Raw genomic sequence first — 12,248 nt, 5'->3', positions numbered from 1 at the left:
AAGCGTATGATTTTTGGTGTAATCACTGAGTTAAATCCTCGCTCACGTCTCCTACAGTAAACATCTGTGTAATGATATTTAACTGAAACACGTTTCCTCTGTGAAAGAAAAATAAAGGCTGATTTCGGGGGTCAGAGAGACGTTCAGCGTGACGTTACATAACCTTCTGGTTAATGACGTTTGGAGCGAGCGCTGGTGCGGAGGACGAGGAGGATCTTTCACACGCTCTCTCCAGATGGTGGGAACATGGCGTCTGAGTGTGGGAGTCTGATCACCTGCATGTCCTGGAGGTTGGTGGGGATTAGTCGTCAGTGTGAACACATTAACTGTAGCTCTGGCTCTCTGTGCTGGAGCTTACACTGATTCCTCTTAAACAATCAGTCAATAAAAACCACTTTACGGCTGCGAGAGCACCGGGGGGTGGGGGGTGGGGGGGATTGTTCACACCTGTGAGTGTAACTAGAAACGGATAAAAAATCTGATTTTTAACATAAAATATAACAAAAAATATCATTTGTATGTTGCTGTGATTTGAGCATGATATTTAAAAAAAAGTCATATATAAGGAATTTTCCGGAAGGGATTCATCACTATTCAGGAAAATAATCACAGACCGGATGAGATGATGAGGAGGAGAGAACGAGGTGATACCACTCATACCACAGCAATCTTCTTCTCATCCCTACGTTTTTTTTTTTTTAATTGAATCATTTTTTTATACAAATTAAGGAATACATTTTTTATCCATTTATTGTTACATTTAGTATTGTGGAAAGAAAAATAATAAGAAAAAAAACGAAAGAAAGAAAGAAAGAAAGAAAGAAAGAAAGAAAAGGATTAAAAAACAAATGAAAGAAAGAAAGAAAAAAGAAAGAAAAGAATAAAAAAGAAAGAAAAAAGAAAATAATAAAAAAACAAAAGAAAGAAAAAAAGAAGAAAAGAAAGAAAGAAGAAAGAAAGAAAAAAGGAAAGAAAATAATTAAAAAAAAGAAATAAAGAAAGAATGAAAGAAAATAATAAAATAATGAAAGAAAGAAAGGAAGACAGAAAGAAAGAAAGAAAGAAAGAAAGAAAGAAAGAAAGAAAGAAAGAAAGAAAGAAAAGGAAATAAATAAGAGAAAGAAAGAAAGAAAGAAAGAAAGAAAGAAAGAAAGAAAGAAAGAAAGAAAGAAAGAAAGATAAAAAAACAAATGAAAGAAAGAAAGAAAATAAAAAAGGAAATAAATAAGAGAGAAAGAAAAAAAGAAAGAAAGAAAGAATGAATGAATAAATGAATGAAAATAATAAATAAATTATGAAATGTTAGAGCTGCTGCTATAAAAAAAATCATCCATCTTTCAGTCATAATTCAGGATTCAGCTGCACTCTAGTGTTAAATTTAAAAAAAAAAGTATCCAGCAATTCTAAATTAGCAATACAACAGATTGTGTTTTTATTTAGAGCCACAATAATCTCCTACTCAGCGTTCAAAAGCTCCGAGACACAAAGATATCATTTGGACAAAGCGACTCGATCGTGATGGTGACGTTAATTGATCTGAACGTAAAAGAGAGCGTTAGTGTGAGTCCTGATGAACGAGCCGTGACTGTCTGAAGAGGATGTAAGAGAACACCATGTTACCTGTAGAAAGTCTCACTGATAAAAGAAAGCAGATAAAGGAAAGGAGTCGTGTCAGCCTTCTGCCTTAATAATAACTGTACAAAATGAAGCCAAGTCTATTGTCAGGTTTTTTTGTGACGTCTGAGAGAGCGGCGCTGTGAGAAAGCAGACAGGAAATGCTCCTGAAAAGAAGAGGAAGAAGAAGTAAAAATGAAGCATACCCAGACAGAGAGGTGCTGGATAGTTCCATCTCCTGACGGGTCCTGGCATGCAGGTTATATACGCACTTCCCTGCATGCAAATTAAAATAAAACAGAAAAAAAAAACAGAAAGAAGTTTAACAAAGACACACAGAAATCAGAGTGAAGTGAAAGTCAGAGAAAAACACAAAGATTTGAAAAAAAAAAATCACACAAGGATTAATCTAGCTTCAAGGTCTACTCCAATTATTGTAAAAAAATAAAAATAAAAATGATCTGGAATATAATTATTATTTGTTATTTTTTCTCTCTCTTTTTTTTACTTCAGGAATAACCAATAACCATAAAAGAATCTTTTATTGTTAATAACAAGGCTGTATAATAACAAGATCATTTTTTTGACCTTCTGAAGAATTTATTCTTGGTCAGATTTTGGGATTTAATTTAATTTACTTTTATAAATATTAAAAAATACATGAGAGAATTTGCAGACAATAAATATGCTGTAAGAACTGGAGATGTATAAATAAGTATAAATAAATTAAATGTATTTATTTTAATCTATTTAATTAATTTATTTATTCTTTTAAAATTCTTATTATTTTTTAATAAAATTATTATTTAAAAAAAATAAAAAAATAATTTGTTTTTATGCAACTATTTATGGGATGAAAAAGTATTTAACGTGTTTGTGTCCACCTTTAGAGTGTATTGCTGATCATGCTAAAGGTGGACACATTTGTAAATTTAATAATATGAATAAATAAATAAAATGTATTTATTTTAATAATTTATTTATATTTATTGTTTTTTTTTTATATTGTTATTATGTTTTAAAATAATTATTTGTTTTTATGCAAGGATTTATAGCATGGATGGAAAAAAAAGAATTTAAGGAGTTTGTGTCCACCTTTAGCGTGTATCCCTGATCACACTGGAAGGAAACGACGTCTCCGACGATGTAGCGCTCGCCGATTTTCACACCGTTGTTGGGGGTCTGCGGCTCCGGGCAGGAATCCAAACCTATTGCTTAGGACACAGGACACTCTCTTCACTTGTCAGTAAGAAAGACTGAAGAGTAAAATATGACAACGATGCTGAAAAGGATTTTTTAGCCAGCGATGTCGTACTGGACATGCATTTGAGTGGTTGGTGTAAGCCATACCTGCGTACTCCAGGTGAAATCCGGCTCCGGAGACACTCATGTCTGTCTGAAAGGTCAGGTACAGGTTGTTGGATGTGCTGTTCAGAAGCGGTGGGATGGTGATGCCTGAAAAAAACAGCACAGATAATTTGAGCATGAGCCCTTGAGTTATTCATAAGATATCATTTAAGTCATGAGGATTTTGGGTATATCAAAGCAACGCTGCCAACCCTATGTGGACTTCGAGGATGAAAACAACCTCCTAATTAATACACACACTACCATTCTATATATGCTGTATCTGCATCACACAACTGACTGTACATGACTGCAGAAAGGACATTGTTCATATCACACTCTCCGATGTTTAGAATAATTTATAATCACACTCTCCGGTGTCACCCAAATGAGGATGAGGTTCCCTTTTGAGTCTGGTTCCTCTCAAGGCTTCTTCCTCACACCATCTAAGTGAGTTTTTCCTTGTCACAGTCGCCTCAGGCTTGCTCAATAGGGACGATTTTTGTTTCTTATGTTCTGTAAACAATGTTCATTGTTAAAAGCGCTATACAAATAAAATTGAATTGAATTGAAAGTCACTTAAAATTTTTCCGTTCCTCAAAACCTCTTTATCTTAATAATCAACTGTAAATGAACCAATCATGTTCACGCCAGCTCAACAGATTTAGAAGATACATTTAGTCACGCCTTTAAAACTCAACACAAGAGAAGAAAACACCTAAGCAGTATAAGAGCGACCTCCAATAATGCAGCTCAGCCAATGCAGTGCATCCACTGCTGTACCAGAGCCACACACTTATAGGGTGCCATTACTTTTGTCCTGTTCAAAGGGCTAGAATTATTCGTCTTAATTCATGGATTTGTTCTGGATGGCTTTTCAAAAATATTTAATAATTCGGTGTTTAAATAAAACACAGAATCACACGACTCATCAATAATTGTATGACCCCTAGCCTATTTACACAAAATCACCAGAAAAATATTTTATGCATAAATTTCATACACACTCGAGGTAATAGATGACAGCCAAGTGTGTGTAAAGTTTATAGAATACAATCGTTAACACAATCTCTTTCAGTATCGGTTACCTGAACGGAAAGCTGAAGTGGGCGTGGTCTAAACTGGACATTTTTTTTCTTTCTTTTTGTCTCTTTGACTCGAGAACCATGGGAAAGTTCAAACCTTTTGATATGACATACATTGATGGATTTATTACATATTTTATTTATCATTGTTCTGGTAAAAAAAATAAAATAAAATAAAATAAAAATTTGGGGAAAAGTAAATAAAATAGAATATACAGTCCAAAAATTTCCACTGACTGTTGCATACAAGATAAAAAAATAGCAAAGATTAAAGTTCTTATTTTAAATATACACACTACGAAAATAAATGTTCTTCAAGAGTTCTATAAATGTTCTTTTGCTTATACAGGATAAACAAAATACAACCAAACTGGTAGCATAATTTAAAGCAGTGCTTCATATCTGATCAAGAAAACTATACGTCTTCTATGAGAATCTGTATTCACTTTCGTTCATTTGTATTCCGGATATACACGCAGTTTTTCATCGGAGCTCGTGTTAATTAAGCGAGACTCGTCCTCTCGGTGGATATGACGTGTTTTCTGCAGGGAGACGGTGACCCAGCTTCTAGGCACTGCTGAAAGAGTCATTAACACCAGACATGAGGAAAAAAAAATCCCTCTACTTTAGTGCCACCTGCGAAACGATTTCAAAAGCCACCACAATACGACGTCCGCAATCATCGGAAGGTCATGAATAGTTACAGAAAAGATCCTGAATAGGTAGAAAAACCCCTCTTTAGAGAATAAAAGGAAGCGTAAACGTGAGGAAACCGGAGCTGAAACCCTGAAGGATGAAGCGAAGCCTCGCTGACCCTCGCACTGAAAAACAGATCATACAGTAAGCATCACTTACTGTCATATTACTGCTCTTTTATTGTCCTTTTAACTCTCGATTTAATCTGTTTTGCACTCAATATAAAACCCTGTTCCTGCCAGATGACTTTATTAAATAAATCTGACAAGGACAATATTAGCATTGTGGACTTTTTTTGGATTTCGCTCTATTCAGGAATTCCCATGTTGGCTGTCAGGAGAAAATGGGCTCGCTAGCTAAATTTATGTCTTCCGGCAATTTCTGAAGACAAACATGATTTTTAATCCGAATAATAAAGAGCGTAATAGCGACTCGACAGGCGAGAGAGCGCATTTCCGAACATATTCCTGTTTACTCTCAGATGACTCATTAGTCCTGACAATGAAATGACATTTTATTTTATCTGCATGTCAATTATTAGCGCTGAAAATACGAGCCTCATGCAGACAAGCGAGAAATATTAATATTCTCAGTGTACAAATGGATGAAATGGTTTTTCAAAGGTTCTTTAAGACCCAAAAACAGCATTTACTGGCTTGTTTGAAGGACAGAACCTTTTAAATTTCTTTTTACTGTTTAATAGTCTGTTTTCGGAGTTCGAATCAGAGCCGATTTGATTCTTTTTGTAGGTTTTCCATTCAGTTGTCACATAATTAAATCAACCAAAATGCAGAAACATTAGGTGAGGAGAGCAAGGGGCTGAAAACGTTGGCGTATAACTCTTTCATTCATGGGTCAGAAATACAGAGACAGAAAACCAAAAACAACAAAAAACACAAAGCAAGAGAATTCTATAAATAACCACAGTAGATTAAAGTGTTTTTTTCCTTGCATCTAGCAGCCATTTTATTTCGTATTTCACGTCAAAATCTCCAGGACACACATTTCTACAGCTCTTTAACTCTGGTTGTGTTTCATTGTTTATTTTAGCAGAAAGGCACCAAAAACTAAAATACACTGAATTGCTGATTCGTTGATTCCTGAGTCGACTCTGAATCGAATCACTTTCTACTCTGCAAGATGTTGCTCAGAAGTGGACTGTTTTTCATTTCCGATTGTTTCTTCACTACAACACTGCCGAAGTGTTTCGACTGAATAAAAAACCCCAGAGAAAATCCATCTCTCTGACCCGAACACAACACGAGGCTTTGGTCAGACTCCATCAGCGAGTCGTTTCATCATCTCTCGTCCAAACATGCCTTTAATCTTGGTGCAGATTAAACGTCACCCTGGCGACCGCCCTGTCCCAATGCTGTGGTCACTACCCTGCTGATGCCCTGTGAGTATTATCACCACACATAGACTACATTGGAATTCTTTCCCAATTGAGGAACTTGGGGTCAGAGCACAGGGGCATCTATGATACAGCACCCCTGGAGCCCCTGGAGCAGGTTGGGTTACGGTCAATTGCCCAACAGTGGGGTTTGGTGGTGCTGAGGCTTGAATGTCTGATCAACAACCCAGTGCCTTAACGACTTGAGCCAGTACTGCCCTTTGATGCACTTTGGATAGCAACTGAATCACTTAAACATACGGTGCGAGAGAAATCCTTTGAGAGAGTAACCCAATGGAAATGCAGCCAAGAGACCAGACAGCTGAACGACTGTGAAGCACAGAAGCGCAAACTCTGCACCATATACTGTACGCTTCTGATGGCTGCGGATATGGCTCGGAATTTTAACCGGCTGGTTTTCAGCAGGCTGAGAGAAATTTGATGATTTTTAGTGCGTATCATATCATCGCCTGTCGTATTTGTGCCAGTGTGTCTTGGCGATAGTCCTACCTGAGTAGCTGCCAAGTCTGGGTGCGTTGCTGTCAACGCCGTCGTAGAAATCCAGAGAATCCCAGTTGTGCTCGGTGGAAAAAGTTACGACGGTGATCTAGACGAGAATGAAAAGTCATTAATAATGATAAACCTGCTCAAATAGACTCTTCCAGGAAAGGTAAGATTGTACAATAGCGGGACATGAAGTAATATTTACTTCAGTTTGAACTAATGAGAAGGTTAAGGCATGAATTAATCATAAACTAATGAAGAGTTAACCTTAAGAGTCTCATACATGCATAATAGTCACCTTAAGTACATGTTATTACATGTGTGTTAGTCAATAGTGTTAGTAAAACTACATGAAACACACTTTATAAGAAAGAACAGGAATTAAACATGCATTACTTCGTTTGCCTCGTGTCCTGAAGAATTCAATTATGACGGACTGGAGTAACTGATACTAGTCAAAATCGCTGTCTTTACGTCTTCTACCTCTTATTTCTGATATAACGAGCTAAAATTATGACATTATATTACGATATCTCATCCATAAAATTTGTGCTTTTAAATTCTCAATTCTGATTGGTCAAAAGGTGAATCGTTTTCTGTAACAGGAACTAAAACAACGTGAAAAGACTCTTTCAGTTGAACTCTTTATACTCTTTATACGGAACATTAGGCTAGTGTTCCATTATCACACCACATGACTGTTGATTATTTTCCTGAAAAATCTCAACACACAGAGGTCTATTCCTTACGTACTTGAATTCCGGCTCCTTCCGGGACAAAGACCTTCCAGACGCAGTTGAGGTGATTGTCGTAAGGTTCTGGGTAACCGGGAGACAGGATGGTACCTCTGCGTGCTGTTAGGACACCTCCACATGGAACTGACACACACACACACACACAGATACAAAGAAGTGTTGAATAAAACAGCATCAGTAAGCATTTCAAGACAGAATCGATTTCTTTGCTCTTTAATGTGACACATTCAAGGACTTTTCACGCTGCGCTTAATCCAGGGTTATGGCTGTTCTAATGTTCGCTTTTACCCCGGGGTAGAACGCACGTGTAATGTAGAAGTGGGGTTATGAAGCACGGCTTTTTCCCCCCGAGGTTATGAAACTCTGCTATGACGCAGGATCACCACGGCCTTTACGCATCTCCGTGCTGAACGTGTACAGAGTGAAACAGTGCGCTGTTAGAACGTTTTGGCCAGGTGCTTAGCAACAGACACCCAATCGGAACAAGTGCTTGTGTTACGTGAACAGCAGTTATAGCATCTGATGGGAAAATAAATTATGGTGATGGAAATGTAACAATCATAGCGAAAAAGGGACGTCAGAAAAGGACGGCTGTCAGACATAACCAAGTATTTAAAGAACTGAGAGAAAAATCTGCTCGGGTGCAGAGACAAAAAACCGGAACTTTTTTTTTTCACTTGCTGAGACGAGACGTTATTCAACATGATCACATGCTGGATTTATCTGATGAGGGTTGTTGATACACGAATCTACAGCTCTGTGCTTTGATTCTGCTTGCGTTTCACAAAAGCGGCGCAAACTAAAACACACCGATTCACTGATTCATGAGTCGACTCCAAATTGAATCACTTTCTACTCTGCTGGATGTTGCTCCGAAGTGGACTGTTTTTCATTTCCGATTGTTTCTTCAATACAACACCACCGAAGTGTTTCAACCGAATAAAAAAACCCAGAGAAAATCCATCATTTTGACCCGAACACAACACGAGAGTTCGGTCAGACTCCATCAGCGAGTCATTTCATCATCCACGTCCTCGCATCCGTCTCTCGTCCAAACATGCCTTTAATCTCGGAGCAGATTAAAGGCCACCCTGTCGGCCATCCAGTCCCCGTGCTCGCGTTACAACCCTGCTGATGCATCGTTCCCTGTGACGTCTCGAGTATTCAGAATTCTTTCCCAATTGAGGAAGTTGGGGTCAGAGCATAGGGGCAGCTATGATACAGCACTCCTGGAACCCCTGGAGCAGGGAGGGATATGATTAATTGCCCACCAGTGGGCTTGAACCCCCAATATGCAAAAAAGAAGAAGGTTAAGGAATGTAGAAGAGCCAGGATTCAGTGTTAATCCAAGGACACATGTGAGCAGTGTGAAACCTCTAATTACATAGACCCAGGATTCTGTTTACATAGAGGTTGCTAGGACCCAGGGGAAACGTTTCGCATGTGAAACGAACTTCAGCTCAAGAGTACTTCAGATACTGTAGCGTTCTGGAATTTACTCTGATTCCACTGCAATCCGACGCCTATTTTCCTTCGCACAGAGTTAAAAAGACTACCATATTTAGTCATTTAGCTTCACTTGGAAAGGATCTTCCATTTGATGGTTATGTATTTGCTAGAGTGAGGTTTTCTTCAGCACTCTCCCTGACTAATCTCTCTCAGGCTATAAAAAACTCGGCTGAAGGCTCGGCGTCTCTAAGAGCGAGAAAAAGTACCCCGATATTAATGTGACTTTGGCCCCGCTATTAGTCAAAAGCTACTTTTTCATCCTTCACTTCCGCCGTCGTCCTGGAGCGCATGAGTAAATTCGTGGCTCGAGTCTGATCTACATAAAACACATTAGGAATTCATCATTTTCTCTTATTCAGTCACATCCTACAATGGATTCCACCTGCTGTGTTTACAGGCCAGACTTCCATCCCTGGGGAACGGAAACCCTTTAAAAAAGAGCTGAAACTCCAAGTCAATTGAGAGAGTGCTGATTAGCTGAGGAATAAAACTCTTAGGGACGTGTTGTTAAAGCTATGATGCTAATCGTTTTCCTCTAACTACACATCCAGGACTGTTTTATTCTCCCTATATCACAATCAATAGAATTTTAGTTCTCCAGGTCACTAAAGGTCACTAAAAATGATTAAAAGGTTACTATTGGAGATTCGGTTATTACATCAAATCTGAAGGACATTTGTTACTGTAAGTGGTCAAGAGACCCGATTAGAGGACCATAGAGGACATTTGTGATCAGGGTCTCTAGGGATCTCTTTAGGGATTATTATAGGTCAACACAGGTCATTAATCATCAATAGATGTCATTTGAGGTTATTTGAGGTCACTAGTGGTGAACGGATATTATTAGGGGTTACTAGGTCAATAGTGGTCACTACATGTAATTAGTGGTCACTAGAGTTCATTAGTGATGAATAGATGCTATTAGAAGTTACTATTATAGCTATTGAGGTCAATAGAGGTTGTTATTAGAGGTCATTGGACCACTAGAGGTGATTAGTAGTCAAGACATGCTATTAGAGGTCTATAGAGACATTAGTAGTAAAAAGATGTCACTAGATGTTATAAGAGGTCATTATCAGTGATTATTGGTCACTATAGGTCAGTAGTAGGCAATAAATGCCATTAGAGGTCACTAGAGGTCATTAGTAGTAAATAGAGGTCACTAGAGACCATTACTGCTCAAAAAATTTAAGTAGAGGCCACTAAAGGTGATTAGTGGTCATTAGAGGTCATTCACAGTCATTAGTGTGTCACATATGCCATTAGTGATCATTAGATGTCACTAGAGGTCATTAGTGCTCTATAGAGGTCCTTAGATGTGTCCTTAGATGTCATTAGTGATCATTGTAAGTCACTAGAGGACACTAATCGTCATGACTCGAGGTCATTACTAGTAAATAAATGCCAAAAGAGGTCACTAGAAGTCATTAGTAATAAATTGAGATTGTTAGATGTTATTAGAGATCACTAGAGGTCATTGGTGCTCAATAAATGTTATTGAAGGTCACTAGAGCTTATTAGTAGTCCATTGAGGTTACAGAGGTATTAGAGGTCAATAAAGACATTAGTAGTAAGTAGAGGTCACCAGGTGTTATTCGAGGTCATTAGAGGTGATTATTGGTTATTAGAGGGTGCTAGAGGTCAATAGTAATAAATTGAGGTTGCTAGATGTTATTAGAGGTCACTAAAGGTCATTAGTGCTCATTAGAGGTCACTAGAGGAGATTAGTGATCATTAGAGGTCATTAGTGCTCAACAGATGTCATTAGATGTCATTAGAGGTCACTATACCTCATTAGTGGTTAATAGATGTCATTAGAAGTTACTAGAGGTCACTGGAGACCACTAGAGGTGATTAGTAGTCAATACATGTTATTAGAGGTCAGTAAGGACATTAGTAGTAAATAGAAGTCACCAGCTGTTATTAGAGGTCATTAGAGGTGATTATTTATCATTAGAAGGCAATAGAGGTCATTTGTAATAAACTGAGGTAGCTAGATGTTATTAGAGGTCACTAAAGGTCATTCGTGTTCAATAAATGTTACGGGAGGTCACTAGCGGTGATGAGGTGATGATGTTGTTAGAGGTCATTATCAGTTATTTGTTAGTCATTGGACAGAACATATCAGTTATTTATTGGTCATTATCCATTATTATTATTGGTAATTAGAGGCGACTAGAGGTCATTAGTAGTAAATAAAGATCACTAGATGTATTGGGGTCACTATAGGTCACTATAGGTCATTACTGCTCAATAAATGTAAGTAAAGGACACTAGAGGTGATTAGTGGTCCTTAGAGGTCACTAGAAGTCAATGTCGGTATGATACGTCATTCTTTTATAAATAAAAAAGTGCAGTTTCTTTGCTATAAAATGAAAGAAAGAAAGAAAGAAAAAGCTGAAAGACGGAATAGAGAAAATTATTTCAGTACACGGTCCCGAAACTTCTGTTTTTATTTACTTTCGCATGTTTGCATGTACACACCATCAGGAGTTTTAATGCAAATTATGAAAAAGAAACATCCTGGGATAAATAAATAAATAAATAAATTAATTAATTAATAAATTAATAAATAAATAAAAAAGAAGGAAAAAGGGTTTTCCCCTTAACACATGTAAAATATTCAGACATATTTATTTATTTATTTATTTATTTATTTATTTATTTATTTATTTATTTATTGTATCTGCTAAAGATTTTGTTTTTAAATCATTTGGCTGGAAATACAAGAAAAAATTCTTGTGAGTCTAAGAAAAAAAAAAAAAAAACTCAGCAACGAAAGCGATCCCCTTCGCAGAGCCTCATTATTTAATTCCCTTTTTTTCCGCGCCGCCGTTTTTTAGATGGCCAAATCAATGCTATTATTCAGCGCACTGCGGTTTCCAGAGCATCTATATTCCACCGGTGAAGTGCGTGCTCCAGCGTGTTCCCATGATAATCAGAAAGGCTTCCAGCCACGTTAATGTCATCATTAGCTAGCAGCGGTACGCGAGGAACGCCGGCGTGTCTGCAGAATACTGCATGGCTTCACGGAGACGCCTCTGGTTTCCGCTCTGCTCTCTCAGAACGCTCGGCTTCACCTGTTTGTTAATAGCGAGCAGGACATAATGATCTAACTGGGGATTACGCTTGCAGCTGATGACACTCTGTTGTCATTAATTAAACCCAGCACAGCTAATTATCTATCTCGTGTCATTAGCAGATCCGCGGTGACCGGTCGTGTTGTCCGGCTGAAAATATAACACTAACTTACTTGCAGAGAAGAGAGAACTCTAGAGCTTACGATGAAACTGTGCTGTTATAGGAAAATAATCTGTCGCTGAGAAGCAAATTCGTGACTCAAAG

The 12,248-nt window shown here is 37.7% G+C and overlaps 1 protein-coding gene across 5 annotated transcripts in view; it reads right to left on the bottom strand.

Moving 5' to 3' along the window:
• csmd3a (CUB and Sushi multiple domains 3a) overlaps positions 1 to 12,248 on the bottom strand; it is a 289,841-nt gene that overhangs the window by 107,607 nt on the left and 169,986 nt on the right. For 4 of the 5 annotated variants that reach the window (XM_058376410.1, XM_058376409.1, XM_058376413.1 and 1 more), the window contains 5 exons: positions 7,393 to 7,517; positions 6,646 to 6,742; positions 2,965 to 3,069; positions 2,710 to 2,828; positions 1,821 to 1,890 (listed from right to left, as the gene is read on the bottom strand). In XM_058376410.1, the coding sequence (XP_058232393.1) occupies positions 1,821 to 1,890; positions 2,710 to 2,828; positions 2,965 to 3,069; positions 6,646 to 6,742; positions 7,393 to 7,517 (516 nt within the window). The remainder of the gene's footprint in view (positions 1 to 1,820; positions 1,891 to 2,709; positions 2,829 to 2,964; positions 3,070 to 6,645; positions 6,743 to 7,392; positions 7,518 to 12,248) is intronic. The other variant, XM_058376411.1, reaches the window with a different exon arrangement.

Source organism: Hemibagrus wyckioides, linkage group LG23 (genome assembly GCF_019097595.1).
Source record: "Hemibagrus wyckioides isolate EC202008001 linkage group LG23, SWU_Hwy_1.0, whole genome shotgun sequence".
Classification (NCBI taxonomy): Eukaryota; Metazoa; Chordata; class Actinopteri; order Siluriformes; family Bagridae; genus Hemibagrus; species Hemibagrus wyckioides.
The sequence above is the reverse complement of the archived record's forward strand: the minus strand, read 5'-3'. Positions and strand labels throughout refer to the sequence as shown.